The 25,923-nt window shown below is 40.0% G+C and overlaps 2 protein-coding genes across 9 annotated transcripts in view; one reads left to right on the top strand and one right to left on the bottom strand.

The window, feature by feature from the left end:
- exoc1l (exocyst complex component 1 like) overlaps window positions 1-3,803 on the bottom strand; it is a 7,606-nt gene extending 3,803 nt beyond the window's left edge. For 2 of the 4 annotated variants that reach the window (XM_069697370.1, XM_069697371.1), the window contains exon 1: window positions 2,525-3,109. In XM_069697370.1, the coding sequence (XP_069553471.1) occupies window positions 2,525-2,571 (47 nt within the window). In that variant the 5' untranslated portion in view covers window positions 2,572-3,109. Of the gene's footprint in view, window positions 1-2,524; window positions 3,110-3,716 lie in introns of those variants that run through there. The other 2 variants (XM_069697373.1, XM_069697374.1) reach the window with 2 other exon arrangements.
- Window positions 3,226-25,923, top strand: LOC138620297 (circadian locomoter output cycles protein kaput-like). 5 transcript variants are annotated; one of them, XM_069697365.1, is made up of 24 exons: window positions 3,226-3,330; window positions 7,181-7,268; window positions 7,900-8,056; window positions 8,538-8,626; window positions 9,199-9,258; window positions 9,565-9,713; window positions 10,327-10,418; window positions 10,712-10,801; window positions 10,986-11,106; window positions 11,607-11,720; window positions 13,924-14,042; window positions 14,143-14,225; window positions 15,105-15,211; window positions 15,316-15,463; window positions 15,669-15,744; window positions 16,665-16,809; window positions 16,976-17,079; window positions 17,778-17,903; window positions 18,295-18,453; window positions 19,221-19,421; window positions 20,293-20,486; window positions 20,637-20,769; window positions 21,276-21,410; window positions 22,243-25,923. In XM_069697365.1, exons 4-24 carry the CDS (start codon window positions 8,610-8,612, stop codon window positions 22,552-22,554), a joined length of 2,685 nt encoding a protein of 894 aa, XP_069553466.1. In that variant the 5' UTR covers window positions 3,226-3,330; window positions 7,181-7,268; window positions 7,900-8,056; window positions 8,538-8,609; the 3' UTR covers window positions 22,555-25,923. The 5 variants fall into 5 exon arrangements, with proteins under 5 accessions (XP_069553466.1, XP_069553470.1, XP_069553465.1 ...); XM_069697369.1 differs by lacking the exon at window positions 3,226-3,330 and adding an exon at window positions 3,782-3,871 and having other exon boundaries at window positions 21,279-21,410; XM_069697364.1 differs by lacking the exon at window positions 3,226-3,330 and adding an exon at window positions 3,782-3,871.

Raw genomic sequence — 25,923 nt, 5'->3', positions numbered from 1 at the left:
ATAACACATGAGGTGTATTGTACTTAATTATCATGACTTTATCCCAGTACTGTCATATGCATTGAAAGGATTTTAATTTGCACAATAAATGGAGAAATTCAGGAATCATCCCAGAATCCCATGGAGCAGTTTTAGTGTCTGATGAAATACACAAGAATAAAGGACGCAATGATTTCATGTTTGTGTTTAATGGAAATGGTATGCAGTGTTGGAGGAAGTATTTGGATCCTTTAGTTAAGTAAAAGTACCAATACAGCAATGTAAAAATAGTCCATGGTAAATACAAGTCCTGAATGAAAAACAAGGCTTTACATAATTCTCAGAAAAATGTAGTCAAAGTATTAAAGTAGAAGTAGTGGTTTGGTCCCTCTCGCTGATAAATTATTATGACATTATTAGATTATTTATATTGAAGCATCAGTGTATAAGCAACATGTTATTGCTGTAACTGCTGCAGTTGGAGACAGTTTGGATTACGTTTTATTCAGTTTCAATAACAGGGACAGCAGATAAATCTGAGGGGTTGTCAGATGATTACTGAGACAAAAGAAGAAAAAACAAAGTTCTGATCCACAAATCTGTTTTCCGTTTTTTGACTTTTTCTCTCTTCTTTGAGTTTTGCTGAAATATTGGATCATTTGACCCTTTATTGAAATGAAACCATGTTGGAAGTTTAGAAGGAAAAATCCCTATTTGGTAGAGCTGTAAACAACTCATAAACATCTGAAATGTGAGCCTGACTACACACTGCTGTTTGCGAGATGTCGGATGCTGAAAAGGTTGGAAACCACTGGTTTAATCTTTCACAGTGTGTTCACAGGTATAAATTGAATTGTAATACTCAAGTAAAGCACAATTACCTCAAAATTCCATTAAGTAAAGTACGTAAGTAAATGTACTTAGTTACTTTCCACAACAACAGTTATTAGTTAATATGGGTGGAGTTTAGAACAGGCATGAATGCATGATTAAAGAGGATGACGAGATGGTGAGTAGAGAGAAAATATGTGTGTCGCTGGAAGCCTGGAGGAAGTTAATGAGGGAAGATGGACATGCTGCAGAAGAAAGTCAAGAACTAACAAGATGTATGATAAAGTTATCAAGAAACCCAAGACGTGATTGGTGCAGACAAAATTTTGTGGGAAAATTTAGCGATGGAAAAAGCAGGAAGCAAAAGAAGAAAGCAATGATGGAAGATCTTACGTAAAGGGATCACAGAAGGTGAACATGAAAAAGAGACCGGATGGTGGAGAAGAATTGAAGCATTAATAATACAGATTATGCAGGAAGGGGTGCTGAGTGATGGAAAGATGAGAAAAGGAGAGAACATAATAAACATAGAAAATGGGGAGAATCCTTAAAAAGCAGATAAGGACGAATCTGAACAAACCACATGAGAAGTGAAAATGATGACAGCGAGAAGAAGAAAAGTGAGAGAGCCAATGGAGTTCACACAAAGGATAAGAGTGATGATAGAAATAAGAAGTGGAGAGAAAGACTGAGAAGCAGCACATCTCTAATGAGCCCAAGTGGGAAGGAAGAGCTAATGAGGTTAGTAACAGTAAACTAAGAGAGGTAAAGAAAACTGTTGTTTTGTGCACAAGCCTGAGACTGCAATTACAAGTGTGCCTGTGAGAAAACTGGGTCACTGGCTCCAAGTCCTGCTGATTTTATGGATTCTATTTGATACATTGGAATCTAATTATACATTATTTTGTTCTGCTTTCTGTAGTACAGCCTTTTTTTTTTTTAGTTCATTTCATATAATCTTTTGCTCTTTTGTGGGATTGTAGATTGATTTAGTGATTGCTTGCATCGTGGGGCCATTATTATTATTAGAAAATTATACCATTTCAATGACTGTCATGACTTATTATACGATGTCATATTTAACCTCAAGCTTTAGTCAGGCCGTTAGAGGACAGAGGTAAAGACAGTCATGTTGAATGCAGTGAGCTCAGAGAGATCTGCTAAGCAGTGACTTGTAGTTAATACAAAAAACACACAGCAGCCATTTTTTATGACATGACACAAAAATATAAGTTTTTCTGTAAACAGGCAGCATAAAAAAACCCACACATGGTTTCATTGGTTGTAATGTCTAAATGAGAAATCTGTATTTGAGATGTTTGGGGAAGACAACAGCAATATCTTTCATTACTATTATATTTTCTACAGGTGGCAGTGATGTGACAAAAGAAGAACAAGAAAGTTGTGTGTGGAGGGGATAGGGAGGGAGGCGCGTTAATGTGCACAAACTGTTTGACACCCATGTAAATATACACACAAAATGTTGTGATTTCAATGACTTTCAGTGGACTTCTTTTGTGAAAACGGTTGCTGGCTGCATAGCATTTCAAATGCTACAAATGATGTACGGTGTGGATGACCTTCAACTGCTGTCATGTACTAGCATTGCTACAGTTAACATGGGAATTCCTGGGTTTATTAAATATTACACATAGTACAGGAAAGTTTTGCTTTTAACCTTTGAATTCAGAACCGGTAGGACTAGTAAATTCACCTGTGATATTTCTGGATTAACCTTGCCACGGTTGCTTGGAGATACATTTAAAATGAACATCTAATTACATATCATGCCTCATAAAAGTTTTTCCTTATGCCAAAATGCACCACGTTATGAAGTTAGGGGAACCTCGACACAATCTAGTTACAACGTCATGGCGTGCAAAGCTTGTGATTGGATGTCGATAAAAAAGGGGGAACCCCTTGCTATCAGGCAGGGCCATCCCTACACCCTGCTCTCTGCACCCTTCTGGCGACCATCCAATGTCACAGTCCCAGTCCGTTTACTGCAACCCGATTTGTAATTCCCCAAATAACGCATATCACTCTTATTGTAAACATTTTCAAATTGGGCGACAGTACAACTTTTAAGACTGAGAATTATGAAAGCACGTTCATAATATACGAATTGATCGGATATCTGTGACAACCATCCTGGATAGTGTCGCGTTTTAAATGCATCCATTTGAAAGCCGGGGCGCAGAATCGCTACCTTTCGCTTGTATTCTCTGTCACAAAACAAACTTGGTGGCACTGACATGTGGGCCAGTCCGACGGGAAAAGTCACCAAAAAAACGCGGAGTCATTTCCCCTTCGTGGATCACTCAGCATTTCTCTCCGTTTTGCTGCTACTGTACCTGCAAAATAGTGCGCCCTACTGTCTCTATTGCGCATGACTGTACGTCGTAATATGAAGTAGGCCTCCTGTTTTTCTCCCCAACCCGGAGTCCTCCTGGCCCCCACCGCCTCGATGCAACGTTCAAGTTAGCAAAACACGGAGGCAGCTGTCGATTATTCGTGAAGGTAAGGGTTGTTTTTTTTTTTTTTTTTTTTTTTTTTTTTTTTAATGCGCATTCAAAGCAGGCGGTGGTCGCAGATTGTGAAATGGCACGACCGTCGCGGTTTCGTAAACGGTGTTGTTTTTTTTTCTGTTTTTTTTTTTTTTTTTTGGCGTGCGGAAGCGGTCGGACTGCAGCGCAGGCTTCGGGACTGTTTCCGCACGCTCGAGGGAGAGCAAGGCCCAGTGACCCACATTCTATGCAGCCAGTGTCTATGTGTACTAGTGGGCGAGCGCGTGCGCGGTGTCCTCGCTAAAGCGCGCGCGCGTGTGCGCGCGTGTGTGTTTGTGTGTGTGCGTACGCACGCGTGTGCCCGGTCCACCGTGTGTAAGTGTGTACATACATACATACATACATCTGCCGCGGAAAAAAAAATGTTTCCACCGTCGCTGATTTTAGGCATTTCTCCGCCGCCGACGTTCGTGTTTTTGTCGGCTTTTGTCGAGGACTTTGCCCCGCGCGGATGTTTAGGCTCGGTCCGTCTCGCGGTGTTTTGAGGACCGACGGTAATATTTTCAGAGATTATTTCGTCTTCAATGTCAGTTGTTGCGTGACAGTTTCGGGCTGAGCGCCAGCTCTCCGTGATTATACGCTGATTTTTGTTAATTATTTTTTCCCTCTCGTTTAATTTCACGAGCGTGAAACGTGTTGCCTGTCATAACTGTGTCATTCAGCATTCGTGAGTGCAGCGGGAGGAAATGGGGGCAAAGCAGGAGCATTTAATCTCTGGAGTTAAATGGGCAGTTTTTCCGGTAGCGAGCTTAGTTAGCCTGCTAGGTAGCTAAATGGGTTGCTTCTCTTTCGGTTGTATAACGAAACACCTGTGGCACTAAAGGTGTATTAAATGTTACCGTGTCGTGTCCTGGAGCTCATGTCGACACTGCACTACATTGCCTGCATTCGGCCATGTTGTTAACAATGACAGTTTATTCATTGGCGTTGGTGTACAGCCTCTTCTTCGCCCGATGGAGAAGCCCAGTCTGATGAGGCTTCAATTTATTGGCCATCAGAAAAACAAAGAGTCCTCAAAATTGGCTCAATAACAAAGAGGATCTAGCAGGGAGATAAGTGTTGTCTGCAGGTCTCACTGGGGCCACTATGACCTTCCTGCCTTTAGGTAAAAAAAAAAAAAAAATCATCCTAGATAGGGTTCATAGAAAAACAATGTGATCCAAGTGGTGACATTCCCGAATTCATTTGCAATGTTTGGATGGTTTCAGTGTGGTTAATGGTATTTTAGTGCTGTTGATCATATACAAAAAATACTGAGGGTTGTTTATTTATTGTTTATGGCTTGTTGTGCATGTTTATGAATTGATAGAGATTTATTTGCCGATTGACAAACTAATTGGCAGATTTAGATTGAAATAATCATGTGTTGCCGCTCACAGTGTTTTGTGATAGTAGAGGAGTTGGAACAATTTGTCTTTTTTTTTTTATTATTGAAAAAAATGCTGAAATTCTCTTAAATGTGGACATTTTCTGGTTCCTTTAGTCCTCCATGATAATAAACGGAATATCTTTTGATTGTAAACTGTTGGTTGGGATAAAACAAAACATTTTAGGCTGCATCTGGGATTTAGTTGACATTTTTCAAACTTTTCTTAAATTGTAAAGAGCAAACAGCTAATTAATTGCTTATAAAACAAATAATTAGCTGCAGCTCCAATGTGATTACCTTTTAATTTGTTTTACTGTTTGTTGGACAAACATTTTTTTTGAAGATGTTTCTTTGGCCTCTGAGAAACAATAAGTGAGCACTTTTTTCTGAGATTTTGTCACCGAAATGATAGATCAATTTAATGCTGGGTGATATGGACTACATAATATATCACAATATTTTTAACGAATACTTCAATGTCGATATTGCAATGATTTTGTAGGGATGGCTATTGTTGCTTTCACAAAACATTGAGATGAGATTCTTGAGGAATAATCATCATTAATGTGATTTTAATGATGTGAGAACATCATTTCACTGTAATGCAGACTTTAAAACCAGGAAAAGACCACATATGCCAAAAAACAATATTTCGAAATCCAAAATGTAAGCTGACTTCCAGTCTCCTATCATATACTGATGAATTCAAGTCATTTCAGTTTTTTTGGGCTATTCATTTACAACAAAAGTTGCCCAAAGTGTATGAATATATTTTGTCTTTATTATGCAAGCAAAACAAAAAACAAAAAAAAACAGTTTTGAGATCAAATTCCTTACACTGCAATACAAAACAAAATTTTTATGTTAAAGTATATGAACTAAGAATAAAATTATTTGCTTTGCAAACAAATTTGCTCTTTTAGTTTTGTTAGTTTTGGTTACAGAATTCAGAAATGTGCTTATGAAACTAGACTATTTTTGTGGTACAAGGTGAGGCAAAAACAATTGGTTTTGAAACTAAAACTTTTGGTTACAAGTTGAGTTGGATGTAATGGATGGGACATACGCTGATGGATGAGACAGGAGTTTCTATTGGTGGGTTTGACTTCGATACACAGCATCTCGCATATCTGGTGCGAACAGTGATAGTAAAGTTTAGCATTAAAATAAGATTTGGCATTGAAAAACAAAACAGGGAATTGAAAAAGGAATTATTGGCACTGAAACACTTGCAGGTAAAAAAGGTGTATTGGCACTGAAAGTATTGGTGTTCCAAAAAACTGTCCCTGAAAAGTAAAATGCAATCATTAAAAAAATTATAATTATAATCTCAATATCTTATTTTATTTTGATATTTTTTGAATTACGATGTGCTTTTCAGTGTACATTTTCATCTTTTTTCTTCATGTTTGTCTGATTTCAGGGATGTTTTTGTTTTATTGTCACAGGTTTCAATGCCAATCTTTTGTTTTTCAGTTTCAACTTTCTGTCACTGTTTTGGCATGAAACATAAAGAGTCTAAGGGGAGGGGCAAGGGATGTGGGATTTACCCACAATTCACATATAATTAGCATATTAAGTAGGGTGTCACTCTTCCTGAACCTGACCTCCAGTCAGAAGTAGATTGTCATGGGCATGACCCCGTATCCTGCAGATGGCTTCCACCAGTTCACCTACAACTCCCAAAGTGCAAACGAGTCTTTTTCTTTCTGCTGTTGTTTTTCTACATAGCACCGGGTTAGAGTTAACGTTTAACCGACGTTATGCTGATTGGCTGAGGGCCGGCTGGAACCTTTTTATATACAGTCTATGGCTGGTCAATCGCTGATTTGGCTAACTAAATTGGGAGTTGTAGGTGAACTGGTTATGCTTTTCATTAGTGTGCAAACATATGGGAGTCCCACGCTCTTGCCCCTCCTCTCCAACCCCTCCTCTCCAACCAAACAGCGACAGAAAGTTGAAACTGAAAAAGGAAAAGTTTTAAACCTGTGACATTATAAAAATTCTGAATTTTAAAAATGTGTAGATTGACGTAGAAAAACACATCGTAAGGCAAAAAATAATATCAACATAAAATAATATTTTTTTCACGATTTTGTTTTATTTCTCAGGGAAAGTTTTTTTTTTTTCCAATGCCAATAGTTGTTTCAGTGCCAATACACATTTTTCACCTGCAAGTGTTTCAATACCAATGATTCCTTTTTCAGTTCCAGGATTTGTTTTTCAATGCCAAATCTTATTTTTAATGCCAAACGTTACTGTCACTGTTCTTGTCCCGTATGTGTGTACAGTCACGCTGTGGATCTAAATTTCTGTTTCATTCCATGTTTTCCTCTAGAATTTTCCGACACTGTAAACAGTGAATGCAGGCCCAATGGCATGTTCACAAACATGCCATTGGGCCTGCATTCATTGTGGGTTCTTTATGTTGCAGGTGAGGTGTGGCTCACACATGAAGATTTGTTAGTGCCTGGAAGGCAACATCCCAAACAGCCAGTTTTGCCAGCAAGAGACATTCCAGAGTAAGTTTAAAGAAAAAGAAAAAAGAGTTTCTGATGTACAAATATTTAAGCATTGTGATTTATTTATTTTCTTGCTGCACTGATGTATTTTCTTCACTCTTTGAAGATTTTGTGGCACATTAATCTAGAATTCCTGGAGCTTAATTAATAAGATATATCTGGTTATTTATTAGTAAGTTTAGAATTCCTATACTTGTACTAAAGCAGTCGCTAACGGTATTAATTGAAACAGAAAAGTTGTTGATGCTTGTTTGATTAATCCGTAAAGGTGATCTACTGTTGTGGCTGGTGATCTTTTGGGACAACAACATTATAATACCATTAGTTTTGTTATGCTGAGGTCTGCATCTCAATATAAAATACAAACTTATAAGAAAATAGGAAACACATTTTTGAGATTTTCTTGTGTTAATGAAGGTTTCACCCAAGAAAGCTTTTTTTCTATAAAGACTTTTATACTTTTTTTTTTTTTTTTAGCCTTTGAAAATTGTAATTTGTTGTCTGCAGTTGCAAATACACTTTTCACGATCCTGTGGGCAGCAGTAAAGATGGAAAATTACTAAAAGCTCTACTCAAACTGACCAGTTGAGCCACCCTAACCTCCATGTTTCCGCTCTGATGTCTTCCACAGGTTTGGTTGACCACCATGTCTTTCCCGCGGTTTGGTGCCCCCTCGTGACCCCAATGACCTCAACACCACTTTTGACCATAGAGTCCGCTCTGACCTCAAACCCTTCCTACAACCCGAGAAAAGACATTAACTGACCGCGTGCAAAAGCTGCAGTGGGGTGAGAAGTGACTACACAGACACACACAGAGCCATGTTGTGATAAACTTCAAGTATATCAGAGTGTATGTAATATGCAACTCTTCAGGAAGTGTAAAATTGAAAGTTGGCTCGTCCTTTTTATATTTGTAAATCTAATTATGTTGTATTTAGATGCATGTTTTCTGGCAGTTGTTTAGCTATTATGTTTTACTGGCCACAAATATGGAATGCTAATAATTGTAATTAGTGTTGGAGAGTGACACGCTAACACAGATGACATTAAGTTTACAGTTCTATAGACTTGGCCAGTTCTTATTTTAGAAAATAAAATAAATTCAGAGCCAGTTTAGCAGATAGAAAAGAAACAGTATTTTCAGGCTTTTACAGATGTGCGTTGTGTGACAGGCAATTCACATGTTTTTAGCTCACTGAAATTGTTTGTAATTTGTAATATAACTGGCAGTTAAACTGATATGGCACTTTTTATTTGGTCTCTTCAGGCGGTCTTCCAAATGCCTACCTCACGCCTAAAGAACAAGTCACTGCAGCCACAGCTCTGATCAGCAGCCATCATGACATCAAGCATAGGGTGGGTATGCTTCCACACACACTCAAAAGATGTCATGGACACTGCATATACATATGTACTATAGAAACATGTGGAAACTGTCCAGATATGTTTACAAAAACATTAAAGCCAGTGCTACAAATTATTATGATTAATTCTATCCCACTAATATTATTATTTCAGTGTCTATTTCCATTTCTTGTGTTTGTTTGTTTTGTTTGCATGAAAATTAAATTCCAATTTAAAGATTAAGTAGCAGCCCTTCCAGATATTATCCATCCATTAGAATGAAATTATTTTGACCTAGGGTAAATTAAGCGTAGGCAAGAAGACACTTGATGTGCTTAACCTTCATGGCAAGCACAACACATTCCTTCTCCCTCTCTCTCTCTCTGTCTCACTCTTTTTTTGTGTGACCCAAAAATAAACCTCCTGGCATGTAGAGTAGGAATCCTCATTAGCCAACATCCATCCTTAGCTATTATTAACAATGCAGATCTGCTTTCAAGCTGCCAACAAATGTGCACAGATGGGAAAACAAAGTGAGTTGGAAAAACTCTGAAAACATTTAAATATTTGTTTCCCTCCTTTAGGGATGATTGTAGCATCTTTGATGGGTTGATGGAAGAAGATGAAAAGGACAAAGCAAAACGGTAAGCGAGATATAAAGATGAGCACTTTGGAGATTTGGGTAAAATGTGCAAACCATATTAATTAAAGATGAGCTTGAGTAAGTGTTTTGCTCCTGCTGAAAATACACTACGTCAAAGCTGACTTTCACTACAGTCACACTGTCTTTACTTTAACATTTCCAGGGTCATAGGACAAAGGTGTCCTTAGTCAGGGTTGTTGTTTCAAAAAGTGATTCTGGACAAAAAAACAACAACAGATCCTCTAAAGTCAAAACACTGTGACGACGTAACCTTTACAATCTAACTTATAACTGGTTTGGATTGTAGTGTGTCCCGTAACAAGTCAGAGAAGAAACGGAGAGACCAGTTCAATGTCCTCATCAAGGAACTCGGCACAATGTTGCCTGGCAACACCAGGAAGATGGACAAGTCCACCATCCTGCAGAAAAGCATCGACTTCCTGTGTAAACACAAAGGTCAGAGCTTTATACCACCCTCACCTCACCTCCTGTGTTTATGTTACACATTTCTGGTTCTCTTTTTAGGTTTATCATTCCTTTTTATACACACTGCTATCAGGGCTTGTTTTAGCCTCATCTCTTGAGCTTAAAACATGTTTCTTACACTTTTTTTGAGACATTGCTACTGGAAATATACAGTGTATATGTGTAAATACTCTATAACTGATTTAAACCTTTTGACCGTGTAATGTTGATAATTGTGCCATACTTGAATGACTGAGCTTTTTACTAATTTGACCTATTATAAATACTAAGATTCTTCCATGCGGAAATGTGTAATCACTGCACATGGGCTAATATTTATTTTAATGCCAGCTGTTATCATTGCCGTGCAAGATGACTGAAAATCAGCTGCCAGTTATCCAGTCTTCTATTTAAATGTCGTTTTCACTTGTTTTTAGTTTTTTTTTTTACCAGTTGATCTGTATTCCCTCCATGCTTATTGTGTTTGTTTGTTTTTGTGTTGCCTTTTTTATGTGCTGTCTACTCATCATATTTTCCTCACTTGGCCTTTTCCTGGAATTATTTTGTCCTCTTTATATTCTAATATGTTCTCTCCTCTCTTCAGAAATCGCAGCCCAGTCAGAGTCGAGTGAGATCAGGCAGGACTGGAAGCCTCCATTTCTTAGCAATGAGGAGTTCACCCAGCTCATGCTGGAGGTCAGAAATCTCACATTTTCTGCTGTAATCCTGCCTGTTATGTGACAACATAGGTGCTATATCTACTGTCATGTTAATGCTGTGGTAGAGTTTTCATATCCGTGTCCCCTCAACAGAAATTCATAACATTTCTGTAATTTAAAATGACAGTTTCATCCAAACGGTTTCAACTTCTCTTTTTGTTGAATTACAATTTTAAATCTGTGCTGATTTAAACAAATCCCAACTCAAGCCAGCCTTAATTCTTTGCTAGTGAACAGTTTTCAATCTGCTCTCTCTGCCTCCTTTATCAGGCTCTGGATGGATTCTTTATAGCAATAATGACTGATGGGAACATCCTCTACATCTCTGAGAGTGTCACCTCATTACTAGAACACCTGCCGGTGAGTAACACTCTTTTGTTTCTCTCGCCTGCTATGTATTAGTCATCCACTGTATTCTACAACGAGCTTTCAACAGGATTTATTTTTATGTGATTAAACATGTCAGAATGACTTGTATTTGTGTAAAAAAAAAAAAGAAAAAAAGGCATTGACCTCTCACCTTATGTCCGTTTGTGTTTCCCAGGCGGACTTAGTGGACCAGAACCTGTTAAACTTCCTGCCTATTGGGGAACACTCCGAAGTGTACAAGGCGCTTTCCACACACCCCTCCGACCCAGAGAGCCTGAGCTCTGATTACCTAAAGAGTGAGTAACACCCACTCATTTTGTACCATACTTCCTGGTGGTTGAATGGGATTTCCTCCATATATTTTTTTATGTTTGGGCCATAATATCCAAAGAGACAAAACAGGACTACTTAAAACATTAATAAATGTATTCCTCTAAATTTAACAAACCAGTGTATACAGGCATATCATTGGAAAAAAAAACAAAAAAAACATTCAAAAATGTCAACACCGTTTAAAGTTGAACAAGTACATTTTTCTTTGAAGGTCAATCTTATTTTAAGTTTTATCTTCCGGGACTGGAACAGCTGAATAGCAAAGAACAACTATTAACTCATAGTGTTGCCCCACAAAAGTCTAAAAAGTCTTCTGGTTTTTTGAATTATTTTTGGACAACAACGTCACTGTTTTGTCTCGATTTTCAGCGCTATGAAACATTTTTGAACACACGAACGAAGATTTTACTGCTTCAAAGAAATGTTTTAGTAATTTGTTTTTTATGTGCATTTGTTTCTCCAGGTAAGAATCACATGGAGTTCTGCTGTCATATGCTGCGAGGGGCCATTGACCCCAAAGAACCTCCTGTTTATGAATATGTTAAGTTCATCGGCAACTTCAAGTCTCTCAATAATGGTATGTAACCAATCACATCCTAATGTTTTTTTTTTATTTTTTTTTTTTACTTTTAGCCATTGAAAGAATGTTGCATGTTAAAACATTTTAGAACAACTGAACGGTGTAAAAACGATATTTTAATCTCTTAAAAATGTAAAGTAGTTTTATTTGTTATTTTGCAAAACAAGCTTGCATGTTTACAGATGCACCAATACAAAGGGACGTGAAAGTTTGCGTGTTAATTTGATTTTAAGTAAAACTTGATAAAAGTACATTTTACCATTATTTGACACCATTATAAACTAAACAATGCACCAATCTTTTTCAAAGTGTCATCAGTCTTCTTGGCATTGGTCATTGCATACTCTGCCCTCAGACCAGACAGATTGTTGGGTTACTTAACATCATCCCTGGTTCTTTGATAACTTCGTTCGGTGCTTCCCTGTGGGATTTGCCTCGGTGAGACCAATGCTCCAATGACATCACGTCTGTTAGTGACAGGCAGGTCGAGCCGTGCTCCCCTCCCCCACCCCCTCTCCATTAGGTCTGACTTGATGCACCTGTATTCAGCACTGCATGAGCCAGTGAGGGCTGTTCCACGTCTATCCTGTAAAAATGCAGAAATGCGTGAGGCGTGGTGCAGCTCACAGCTGTACAAATAACTTGCACTGACACTCCCCCGAACAGGGCCCACGATGTGGCCATGATCCTCGTAGAATGGGCTCTCAACCCTAAAGGAGGCTGAGATATGGCCTCCCAAATCCAGTGGGATAATCTCTAGCGCGGCAGTGGTTTACCTCTTATGAGGAGTGGCCCAGGAAACAAACAGCTGATCAGTTTTCCTGAATTCTGTTGTTCTACTCATGTAGACCTTCAGCGCACGCACAGGGCATGTGTTAAGCCTCTGGTCCTCCATTGTGAAAAATGGAGGGGGGTGGAAAGCACCAAGCTCCACTGTGGGACACCTGTACGATGAGTCCACCACCTTTGGCACAAAAGCTGCATTGGGCCGTAAACACACCTTAGTGAGCTCCGGGGAGAACTGCAACCAGGAAGGGTGGATGGACAAAGCCTGCAAGTCACTCACTCGCTTGGCTGCAGTTAGAGCCAAAAGCAGAGCAGTCTTAATTGACAGGAACTTCATCCCAACCACATTCATAGGCTTGAAAGGGTGGTGGGAGAGGTCGTCCAGCACCATTGACAGATCCCATAAAGACACCAGAGGCCTGGAGGCTGGGCGCTTGTGGCATGCACCTCTCATAAAATGGCAAACCAGAGGGTGCTGCCCCACAGGTTTGTCACCAAAACCAACATGGCAAGCTGAAATTACTGCCAAATAAACCTTCATTGTAATAAATGCCTTGCCTTTGTCCAGTAACTGCTGTAGAAAACAACACATCCACCACTGAAAACTGGAAGGGGAATAATATCCCTCACATCACACCGCTCCTCGAACACCTGACATTTACCACTGTAGAGAGCACGGGTGGAGGCTCTTGCAATCTGAGTGGTGTCAATGACCTCTGGAGGCAGGCCAGCAGCATTCAGCCCAGAGAGCTATGCACTCTGGGTGGGGATGGAAGGTTTCTCCCTGCGCTTGGGACTAAAGGTCCCTGCGAATGGGGAGAGGCCTTGGTTCTATCTGCCAGCAGCTGGATTATCTCTGCTATCCAGTGCTTGGATGGCCTTCAAGGAGCTATCAGGATCAGTGACAACCCCTGTTCCCTCACTCTGGCTGGAGTCGGGGAGATCAGGCCGAGAGGTGGGAAAGCAAACAGCAGGACATTTGGCCATGGGTGTGCCAGACCTGTGTCTGACGGAGAAGAACAGCCGGAAATGGTTGTTTTCCCGCGCGGTGAAGAGATCTACGGCAGCCTGGCTGTATCTCCGCTAGATCTTTTCCACCACCCGAGGGTGAACTCACCACTCTACAGTACAGCAGGTTCCCCCTGGACAGCAGGTCCGCTCCTCTGTTCAGAATTCCCCGGTACGCGAGTAGCTCGGAGTGACATAAGTCTTGTGCTGCTCCACACAATTATTTCCCGGGCCGACCTGCACGAGCACGGCTCGACCTGTCTGTCACGGACAGACGTGATGTCATTGGAGCTTCCGTAGTTGATCTCACCGAGGGGAATCCGGCGGGGAAGCACCGAACGAAGTTATCAAAGAACCACACTATGGATTCCTTAACACTCAGAGTAAACAACTCTGTTCTTTGCAGTTGCAAATGTGACAAGGAATGGTCTGGCAGGAGTGTTACAGCGGTCCCTACAACCTGCCTTTGATGACCAGGTGTGCTTTGTGGCCACTGTCCGGCTGGCCAAACCTCAGTTTATTAAGGTATTGTCGAGACACTCTTTCATGAGTCATTATTTTGTCTTTTCTTTTTAATACATTGCTTCTCTAAACCTCTGTTGTTTTTTTGCTTTTATATTTACAGGAAATGTGTACAGTGGAAGAGCCCAATGAAGAATTCACCTCTCGGCACAGTTTAGAATGGAAATTCCTCTTCTTAGACCATAGGTAAACACTAAAATACACGTATTTAATAGCGAGTTGCTTCTTAAGCAACACTTCACCTCCCTCCGCCCGCCCCTCCCAACACAGACACACACTGACACACATTCTTCTAACGTCTGATTAGGGTGGCTGTGTTTGATCATTTGTATATTTTTCCAGGAGAAACAATCTTGAAATATTTGCTCTTATCTTTGTATTTCAAAAATATCTCATTTGGCCTGTATGACCATTCTGAATGAATTACAATACTTTCAGTTTCCACTGTGATAAAACATTGTCTGACTCATCCTATTCAAGCAATGCATGACTATTACATGTTTGCCCTCTTTTGATAGAATTCTACTTAAACCTAAGAGCATCCACTTGGCTAGGTCTGTGGTTCTTAACCTGGGGTTGGAGGAACCTAAATACATTTGCATAAAATAAAATCATGCGAGTCATCCTGCGCAATAATGCCATCACATAAAACCCTATTCTGAGTGGGGATTTTTGCCTCTTCCTCATCTCAGCTGACCTGCTCTCACACATGCACAACATGAGTAATACAATTACTCACACACAGCATGAAACAGATTTGGTAGTATTAATAGTCCAACCATACGTCATACATGCAAAAAAAATTCACCAATAGGAGGCAGTACAAGCAATTTTTCACATGTCCCCTTTTCATCTTTAAACCCATTTGTTTTACACACCAATATGGTTCAAATTAGGTTAATTTCAACAGATGGTTATACAGGAGTGGCCAACAAAAGCTAACTGTATGCAATGATTGAATCTGATTAGCTATGTGCATGAAAATTAGTAGCAGCTCCTCTCTACCGATAGTATCTGTCCAGCAGCAGAGTGAGGACATGCTTTTATTTTTTTTTCTCTTTTCAGAGCCCCTCCAATCATAGGCTACCTGCCGTTTGAGGTTCTGGGTACATCAGGGTACGACTATTACCACGTGGACGACCTGGAGACGCTAGCCAAATGTCACGAACACTGTAAGGCCTCACATTTACTCATATTCAGCTCCAATATTCTTTGGAAAAGCCTTCCACTGCCTGTTGTGTGCCACATCTTTTCATTGCTTCTCTCTCCTGTTAAGTGATGCAGTATGGTAAAGGGAAGTCATGCTACTACCGTTTCCTGACGAAAGGTCAGCAGTGGATCTGGCTGCAGACACATTACTACATCACCTATCACCAGTGGAACTCTCGACCAGAGTTTATCGTCTGCACACACACAGTAGTCAGGTAACACCAGCTCAATGCTGCTTCATCTGACCTTGTTTAATAGAGATATTGTTAACAATAAAAGGCTTTTGATTTATCTTTTATCTTTTTTTTTTTTTTTTTTATATATCCTTGGTGACACAACATTTTTTTTTTATTATTTTGTCTCTCATGTGCACCACCTTCTTGCTTCTTTATTGGTTTTCTTTTTTGGTCTAAAATGCAGCTATGCAGAGGTGCGGGCAGAACAGCGCAGAGAACTGGGCATTGAGGAGTCTAATCCAGAAATCACTGTGGATAAGGTGAGAAATAACTTCCAGAAGTCGTCCATAGACATACGTTTTCATAAATGCACAATCCCATCAATAAAATGAACCGCAACAATCAAGTACGGGAGAGAAATTATTAAAAAATACTCTTGTTGAAATTGTTCCTTAAGACTTAATGTAATGAAAGTGGATTATCAGATTGGCTAAGATTCTTTACTGATGATACATTAAAATAATATATTTAGCTTCAATAAAAGCCATCATATCATTAGATATTCTCAAATTAAAGCCTAGAGACTGGTTTTTAATGTAACCTGTCTCGTATAACAGTAAGTCAAAAGCCTGTTTCTGTGGTTATCCATTAACATCTCTCTGAGTTCCCACTGCCCATCAACATTTCTCTCCTTCCACACTGTCCACAAACCTGACAAACTGACTGTTGTTCTCTGAAGTTATCTTAGTGAAAGGAGCTTTCACTTTGGTCAAGGAAGACATCAAGAAAAGGAAAAACAAATTCATTGCAAATCAAACTTTGGGTGTAGTTTTACGAACAGATAATAATAGGATTGTAATGTTCCTTAAATAAATTGCCCTTTTTGTACGTTCATGTAACAGGATAGCAGGCTGAAGCACAAGTGTATTTACTCTGTCGGTAGTGGTTCATTCAGATTTCATATATTTTATGTTGAAGGATCCTTTCCTTATTTATCCCTCAGTCCTGCCATTTAAAGGTTTATTCTTTTTTTAATTTTTTTTGTTTAAGTTGATTGTGAGAGTGGAAGAAAACATGAAATGTAAAGAGTAGGAGGAAAGAGAGTAGAGGAATTCCATGCATCAATGGTCCAGCCTGCCAGGAATCAAACCAGGGACTCACTGCTGATGGCATTTGTGGCCACATGGCTACAACATATATTTTTTTTACTTTACTTATCTTGGTAAGTTTTACTTTTCAGAGTCAGGACTCTGGCTCAGAGTCACAGCTCAATACGTCCAGCCTGAAGGAAGCTCTGGAGCGATTTGACCACAGCCGAACACCTTCAACTTCCTCCCGGAGTTCCCGCAAGTCCTCATCACATGTCTCTGACAACACTTGCACTTGTAAGGACAAAACATAGTTACATATACGTGCATAATAATTAATAGTTATAGACTGACGTCTACTGTAACTGTTCTGGAGCTAAATGGGATGACAAAGCCCTGCTGTGAAGATATGATATTGTCAGCAGGGTCTGAATTGGACTCATCAAAGATTTTGTCTCTGCAGCAACAGCTTCCAAGCTGCACATGGACACGGCCACGCCTCCTCGGCAATCGTTGGCCTCCACCATGGAGATGACGTCACAGCGCCGTTCATCCATCAGCAGCCAGGTGAGACATTATTGGCCAAAAACAGTCCATTTGCAAACTATAACTTTCTGTTTTAACAACAAAATGTTTGGGCCATGATTAACACAAATAGAGATTACATTTAAATCAGACTGCCACAGAAAATACAAAGCATCTGCTGATGTTTAGAGGTGGAAGACCTCAAGCAGTCAATTTCCCACTAAATATATGACAATTTTGTTTGATGTCATGTGTATCTGTTAAGTTACTTTTAAACCCCTAAACGTTTTTATAAAATGGCAACAATTTTCAAAAGTTATTTCTATACTGATGTAAACAAACATAAGTAGCTACCCAAATACTTACATACTGTGCAAATATATCCATGTGATTTTATGCTCCACGAGACTGCACAAAAGTAGGCTATAGGTGAATGGCACATGTTGGCACAACATATTTCTTCCAATGTCATAAAACATTTAAGAACAAAACATTTTCGGACTTTAGCCTTTTACACTCACCCCGCTCATGACTCATGTAGGCCAGAATCAGCGCAGCACTACTGTGTATTTTTCAATTGAGCTGAGACACTCTGCTGCCAGTGGACATTTAAAAACCAAAGCAGAGGTCTAACATGGTGCAGCTGCAACATATGTACGTGGTGTTAACATGCATTTGGATTAAGGAAAGTCATACACTTCAGTTGTCATATTTCTTGATGATATTCTGTATGTTTGCAGTCTATGAGCTCACAGACCACAGGACAGAGTGTAACTCCAGCCATGATCACGCAACAACAGCAGCAGCAGCAGCAACAGCAACAACAACAACAACAACAACCACAGCAACTCCAAGCAAACGTTCAAGTGAGAGCGCTGCTACTACACTTTGTTTCATCACACGATCATGTGTGATGAAGTACAGCTGAAATGATTTGCCCATTAATCACCTTGAGAACAATTTTGACAACAGAATAATTGTTGAATTCAGATGTTTTCAGTCAAAATGCCCGAAGGTTAATAATTGCTGTGTTTCTTAGTATGTTGTGAATGAACTGTATAGTTTTAGGTTTTGGACTAGTGGTTGGATAGAATCACTTAAAGAACTGTGAAAGGCCTTTTGTCAACTCGTTCATTACCTCCGACGTTACAGTTTAGTTTAATATACATTTTGTGTCGTTTCCTAATAACTATCAGCGCATGCCATTGCTATTTGCATACGTATAGCATTGCATGTTCTTTTCATCTCCATCCACAGCCAGTGATGGAGTTCTCAGCGCAGGTGAATGCCATGCAGCACTTAAAGGAGCAGCTAGAGCAGAGGACCAGATTGATCCAGGCCAACATCCAGCGGCAGCAGGACGAACTCAGACACATCCAAGACCAGCTGCAGAGAGTGCAGGGACAGGGCATACAGGTAAGCTGGAGATCTTTTTGCCTACAAATAAATGTATTTTTAGATCAAGTTTGCTCATTTTATATTCATTAAATGTAGTATATTGTGTTCATTGTGACATAATAGTCATCAAGTTCTCACCCACTGAAATCTTCCCTTGCTTTGTTTTATCTCTCTCATCCCGTCATATCTATTTCTCTGTCTTTGTAAGTTTTGCTTGTTTGCGTTTGGTCAAATTAAACACAGTTTGCTGATAAGGGTTAGAGGCTGTATTTGATCAAACAGTATGTATAACTGCACTTGCCTTTTCCAGCAAAAGAAAACAAATTATATTCAAACAAAAGCCTGACAAGATATATTTTGCTCACACCGTAATTTCATACTTCAAATGTCATTGTTGTTAAGATGTAGCTTTGAGGTTTCTCCCAACAATATTTTCAAAATTTTGAATAACATTTATTTGAACAAAACTACAATGCAGCCGCTCTTCTTTTTCAAAAGGTGTAGCATGCTTCTTCTTATTGTTTTGTGTGGTACCTGGTTTGGCCTGACCTAGATCAGGATTAGGATCATGCATTATATATTATTTTCCTTCTGTTCAAAGGAAATGGCAATAATAGTCACAACCCTGAGTGTGTGTACAGCCAATTTCTCTCAGTATATTATTCTGTTCTTACAATAACTGCATGTTAAGACACACAAATATACAAAAATAACTACAAACATTGTAAATCTAGGCACCCAGACAGACCACTGTGCCCTGACTTTTGATGTCTCCATCCCAACAGATGTTGCTGCAGCAGCAGGGTGGAGCAATGAACGTACAGCTTCCTCAGGTGGGGACGGTCCAGCAAACAGCAGCTTTGACCAATCAGGTCCAGCAAACAACAATAAACCCCGTCCATTCAGGAACTCAGCAACTCACCATCCAGCAGCAGGCTCCGCCCCCTCAGCAGAGCTTACAGCAGCAGCCCAACACCCTCACACAGGTGAGACACACACACACACACACACACACACACACACACACACACACACACACACACACACACACACACACACACACACACATTATATTGATACTGCTTCTGTGTTTGTGAAAGTTCAGATCAGATGGAAATTGATTTGCATGTTGCCTTCCATTACTGTGATTCTATGAAAACATTTATCATCTCCATATTTTTGTGTATAATCTCAGAGATATTTCTCAAGAATGTAACTCATTACTAAAAAGCTTTTCATGCAAATTCTTTGTATCAACGCGAGAGGAGGGAGGCCAGAGAGAAAGACCGAAAATGAGGGATCATTTCAATGATCATGGCATGACCTCAGTGACTCTTAGCAGAAAGCGTCATAGCTAATGCATCCAGTCCACAGAAGTGACCCGACACAAGGTCGTGCTAAGGTTACCATTTTTTTATCAGTTCAGTTCTCTTAGTAGTGATAATAGGACACACAAACCTAATTAGCTGCGGTTAAAGACACCCTTAAATCTCTACTATTGTGAAACATTGATTATGTTGTCTGGTAATACTAAAGCCCATTGAAAACAGTCAGAATAAGAGAAGCAACACATTTCTCTTTGTGTTTGCACCCACTAATCTTGGAGTGGCTTCAGTACAACCACCTTTTTACACAGAAACAATATTGTGTTGAAAGGGGTTTCAAATTCAATTTATTTTCTTTTTCTGTATATTTTTGATTACTTGAATGTATTTCAAGCTGTGCTCAAATATGATACATTCCGTTATGAAGTGAAAAGGAGAAAACATGGAAAATAATCCACAAAAAAGGATCTTCGTAAATCCACTTCATTTGAAAGGAATTCATGTCATGCCCTTCACCATTTCCTCTTTACAGCCCCAGCGTCAGCCCCAGCAACCTTCCCAGGCTCAGCCCCAGACCCAGGGCCCTGTCTCTACTCCATTATACAACACCATGATGATTTCCCAGCCAGGGCAGCCAAACGTGCTGCAGATCAGCACCAGCCTGCCACAGAACAACACGCAGCAAGGCACAGCTGTGGCCACCTTCACCCAGGACCGACAGATCCGGTATGTAGACAACAATCAAACCTGATTCCCAGTTAAATACTGCTCCTTAGTAACCAGAAATCCCATCTGTAACCAAGGTGGTAAAGTGGATTTGAATAGTGCAAATCCAGTATGACGCATGGACACTACTAATACAGATGATCTTTCCAGATTCCCAGCAGGGCAGCAGCTGGTGACCAAGCTCGTAACAGCTCCAATGCATGCATGCGGTGCAGTCATGGTTCCCACCTCTATGTTCATGGGGCAGGTGGTTACCGCGTACAACCCCTTCGGCGGCCAGCAGGTAAACACACAGCTGTATGAGTCAAAAAGAAAAGGCATGCGCTGTGTCTGTCTCAGATCAAGACTATTTTTGAATAGAGGCCTTATAACAGACCGGGTGTGAGGTTCAATTAAACATTTTACTGTGTGGTATATTGAAATATGGCACAGTAGCTCTGCAAATGATCCTTGGAAACATTTAATTGTCACATATTTTCATTCTAAAAAAAAAAAAAAAAAAGGTGGTATTGGTAACGATGAAGAATTCTAATGCAGACACTACTCATTGACGATTCTCTAATGTGAAATACACATCCTGAATATACTCATTATAATGCGGTTTGAATCTACATGGGATTTGGGGAATTAAGCAATGGCTCTTACCACCTTCAATTTGAAGCCATTTAAGTTACTTATCTCTCTAAAAGTAGTAACTGAGAGTATTTTATATAAAAATAACATGAGAAAATCTTCATTCCTTTGTTTTACTACATTGCTTTGTACTTTGTTAACACTGTGTCACTTCAGCAGGGGGGGCAGACCCAGACCCTGACTCTTCAACCAGCCCAACCTTCCCAAGGCCAGCCTGAGGGCCAAAACCAGACAGCTGTAATGGCACAGAGCAGCCAGCAGGGGCAGCAGCAACAGCAACAGTTTCTACAGGTACCACGAGAGGGCAGAAAATGTCATTGGTATTATGGAGACAAATAGAGGAGTGTCTTTAAGATGTAATGTTATCCATGTGTTTTATGTTGCTGAACAGATTCCCTGTCTTTATGCCTTAGTGAGTAATTATTGAATAATATAAGTACTGTTAACGGAATGCGTTTTGTACCTGCAGCCAGTGGTAGAGTGTAACTCAAGCAATGTACTTAAGTACAAATTCAAGGTACTTGTACTTTACTTAAGTTTTTCCACTTCATGGTACTTTATTCTTCTGTTCCACTAAATCTCAAGATATTGTACTTTTTATTCTGCTACATTTGTGACAGCTTTTGTTGCTTTTCAGAATACAAGTTTTTATACCCTGCCTGTGCAGTGAGAACCATGTACCAAATTTGGTGATTTTGAATTTGAATTTTGCTGATAAACTGAATGATTAAATGCTCTTTTGAGGGCTGAGAAAATTGTCCTACATCTTAAGTATAATGCACAAAAGTGCAGCAGTAATATTCATCCAAAAACAACATATATGATGGTAAAACACTGACAGGGACCAAAGAGTACTTGTACTTTTGATACTTTAAGTCAATGCTGCTGATACTACTCCCTACATACTTTTACTTGGGTATAATTTAGAATACTTGTAGTGGAGTATGTACACAGTGTGGTATTAGTACTTTAGTTCCCTAAGTAAAGGACCTGAAAATGTTCTCCTCCACTGCCTGCAGCAGCATATACACTTCAAGAGTTTTACACATTTTAACAGCGGGATATGTAAAAAGAAAAATAATTTAAAAAAATTAGACTAAAGAGGTGTATTCTTTGCTCCCAGGGCACTCGTCTTCTCCACGGTAACCAGTCTACCCAGCTGATTCTGCAGGCGGCTTTCCCCCTCCAACAACAGGGCACTTTCACCCAGGCAACGCATCCCCAGCAACCACAGCAGCAGCAGCAGCAGCAGCAACAACAACAGCAGCAGCAGCAACAACAGCAACAACAGCAGCAAAGGCAACAGCAGCAGCAACAACCACAGCAACAATCTCACCACCAGAGGCACCAGCAGCAGCTAAAACCGCAGCCCCAGAAACAGCAGAAAGCCCCGTCGTCACACAGGACTGACAGTGTCAGCAGCCAACCGCAGTGAAGTCTGGAGGAAACCTGGGGAACCGAAACTCTTAAGGGATCGCTGCATACTTTTGTTGTTGGTCGCGTGGCTGTCACAACCTTCCGTTTCCCCAGAAATGATCGCCCTCCCTTCCTCCATCTAAAAGAAATGAATCATAGGAAAGAGGAAAGTCTGTGAGTCTACAAGGAACTCACCAAAGGGGTCCTCATGGCAACAGGATGGATTCAAATCTCCATTTCCTTCACCACAGGTGAAATTGTGAGGGAGCTCCAGTCTCCGTGGATACCTGAAAACAAATAGAGAGCACCTCATCGTCACGGTAATGATGGGCTCTTTTTTGTGTGTGTCAAAGCGGACTGCTCTTGTACAGATTTACTGTATGATAAAGAAAAAAAAAATTGTAAATATCCCAATATAGCCTAACAGAAAACAGAAATGTAGAATTTTATATGATTGCATGAAAAGAATAACTGTGTAAGCTTTTATTAGTCGCTTTTGAAAAATGAATTTTTACTTTGTTCAAGTGTTTTCTGGTCAAAGATGAAGCAATGACATGCTCTCTTAGACCCTTCCTCAACCCCACCCCACCCCACCCCACCCCACCCCCCCCCCCGACGCGAAAAAAAAAAAAAAAAAAAAGAAGTCCAGAATGAGGCTTTAAGGGTCTGTCCGTGTGTTTAAAAAAATGGTTGGGCTTGGGTTTTTCTTTTTCTTTTTGTGGAAATGGTGTTTTTAAACACTGTGTCTCTGAGACAAAAATGGCTCTTCTAACTTTGTAATTACAAATTATGTTTGGCAAGAAACTAGATGACAGTTTTAACAGAAATATTTGCAAGATGATTACTGTACATTTAACGGGTTTAGTGATTCCAAGTGCCAATAACATAGTCAATTATGATTTTTTTTTATTTTTGAGCAGACTATTCAAAGGCGTATATATTTTCCAACAACATATTACCCCGAATAAAGTTAATGCGTGTGTATATAGTAGGGATTATTTTTTAACAGTCAGAGAGCCCTATACGTAACAAACAGTATATCCTCAACCTCCCGAAACGTTAGCACTTGATGTGGTTGTGTACAGTAAATCACTGTCGAGACCTAGTTGTTTGTAATCTGTGGTGTGATTCTATGTGTGTTTTTGAGAATACAATCTTAGTGTGCATGAGAGTGTCTGTGCTTTGTGTGTGTGTGTGTGTGTGTGTGTGTGTGTGTGTGTGTGTGTGTGTGTGTGTGTGTGTGTGTGTGTGTGTGTGTGTGTGTGTGTGTGTGTGTGTCTGTCTGTCTGTCTGTCTGTTGCCCCTTGTGTCTTACAATAATTGACTTAGTAAGAGTTTGAAGTTGCTGGATGGTACTTGTATTCTCAGGAATGTGGAAAGTTATTTGCTTCTGCCTCAGTCTGGAACAAGATCAGGAAGGATTAGACAGTGATGCAGCAAAGACCGGAAGTGTCAGAAAGGGTGTGGTGACTGAATCACATTCTACCCGCATTTCTCTTGAGTCTTCCTTATTTCCTTACCAAAATAGAAGTGGAGTCTCCGAAGAGAACATAGAAATATGTTGTATTGTAACCTTGGTTGTTGAGATTTAATAGAGCAAAAATATAGAGAAACCCTCTGGCTTTCACCCTGATTGGATTAGATTGACTTCATTGTCCCTGCGAATCCGTCTCATGGTCTGCTGTATCATCAGTGTTTCATCCTTCGTTCTTTTCCTAGGCCTCAGAAACCCTCGTGCAGTTCAGTTCAGTTCGGTTCAGTCTCTCAGTTCTCAAACAGCAGTTCAAACCAGGTCTGGGCCCAGGTCCATTTTCCAAACACAGAAATGGATGTGGGCTCAGCCGGTGTACTACAGTGATAAGCCATATCAAACAGAAAAGCCTTGGATTGGTGGGAGTGTAATGGTGGCAGAGGAGCATTTAGAATGTGTTGTTTTGTCTCAGAGTGTAGTGAAGCTTGTGTGTGTGTGTGTGTGTGTGTGTGTGTGTGTGCGTGTGCGTGTGTGTGCGTGTGTGTGCGTGTGTGTGTGTGTGTGTGTGTGAGAAAGTATAGCATCTTCTTTCCTTGATCCTACTTCTCGTATATCACTCGGGGGTCTGCATTGGTTTCCCCTGGCGATAGCCAATCAGTTCTTGCGTTGCAGTATAAAGAAATTGTAATTTTCAAGAAACGTCCTCTGTGGTCGGGCCCAGTATTGTGCAGGCCTGCGTGTGGGACTAGCTCAACTTGAATACATGTTTGTGTGCGACGAGAGAGAGAGAGAGAGAGAGAGAGATTGTGTGCATGTTAAGTGTCACTGTAACCCAGTATATTTTCATATGGCAACATATGTGTGACTGGAAAAGGATGGATGTTTGGAAATGCAGAGCACTGGTCACCTGTCAGGCTATAAAGAAAATAGGCGCTGTTGTTGTTTTACAGTGACAGGCTGCTCAACAAACACTTATCACAGTAACTACACATCCGGCAAGTCTCAAATACTAACCCTGAGATGAGCAAAATTTAGATTGAACGGCCATGTGTGTGACTTGGCATGGACAAATCCTCCTCTTGACTTCGTCGACAAATAAGGAAAAGTAGAGATTTCCCAGTGAAATTGGTACTATTTCCAACCAGGTCTTCCAGCAATCACACAGCAACCCTCGGTCCTCTATAGAGTAGTTTGTGTTTAAAGCATTACTCTAAAGGGTAGTGGTGAAATGTTAATAGTTTGTGTCACTGATACCCAGCCCAAAGAATGTAAAGGTGGTTTTAAAGAGACTAATGGATGTTGTAACTGTTTATTATGAAGAACTTTTAACAGGCTTTGTGATGAAGGAAAAAGAGGGGTTTGAAAGAAAATCAGGATTCTCACTGCAAGAATCAGAAATACAATCTTATTTTCAGGCTTTGCATTGTAACAGAACCTCTTGAGTGTTTCACAAGGAAAAAACTTCATTGGTGTGTTTTTGCAAAATTATGTCTCTTGTCAACATCTGGTTGGAAACAAATGTTAAAACATGTTGAAGGTGGAGGTCTAGAATATTTGTAATGGGACGCCATCGACAAAGAAAGCAAGGCCCCCTCCCCTTCCCCCCTCCACATAAATACACAGATCACCTTTCCACTACACAGTTTGGTTCTAAAGAGTTATAGTTCTAGTATAATACTGTACACATACACAAAGTTAAGAACACCAGTATTCAGTGTAAAATGGTGCTATGCTTACCTGTACTGTATGTATGTATGTATATCCCTTCTTCTGCTCTTGAACTGTGCTCCTTTATCTACCCCAAAGTCAAATGTAATAATATTCAATATTTTGAAGCAAGATGTTTGCTATTATTATAACCCCCAACTCTCTGCCCTCTTGGTCAATTTGAAAATAAAAACAGTTGCAAATATTAAA

Source organism: Brachyistius frenatus, unplaced genomic scaffold (genome assembly GCF_029030835.1).
Source record: "Brachyistius frenatus isolate BFR_SWC_R1_liver_20210118 unplaced genomic scaffold, ASM2903083v1 Contig_23, whole genome shotgun sequence".
Classification (NCBI taxonomy): Eukaryota; Metazoa; Chordata; class Actinopteri; family Embiotocidae; genus Brachyistius; species Brachyistius frenatus.
Note: the sequence above shows the minus strand (reverse complement) of the source record. Positions and strands in the feature narration are given on the sequence as shown.

Excerpts from the sequence above, each read along its gene's own strand:
- LOC138620297 (XM_069697365.1), top strand. Across the intron at positions 10,802-10,985 it reads CATTACTAGAACACCTGCCG|GCGGACTTAGTGGACCAGAA; the intron begins GTGAGTAACACT and ends TGTGTTTCCCAG. Across the intron at positions 21,411-22,242 it reads AACAGCAACAGTTTCTACAG|GGCACTCGTCTTCTCCACGG; the intron begins GTACCACGAGAG and ends CTTTGCTCCCAG.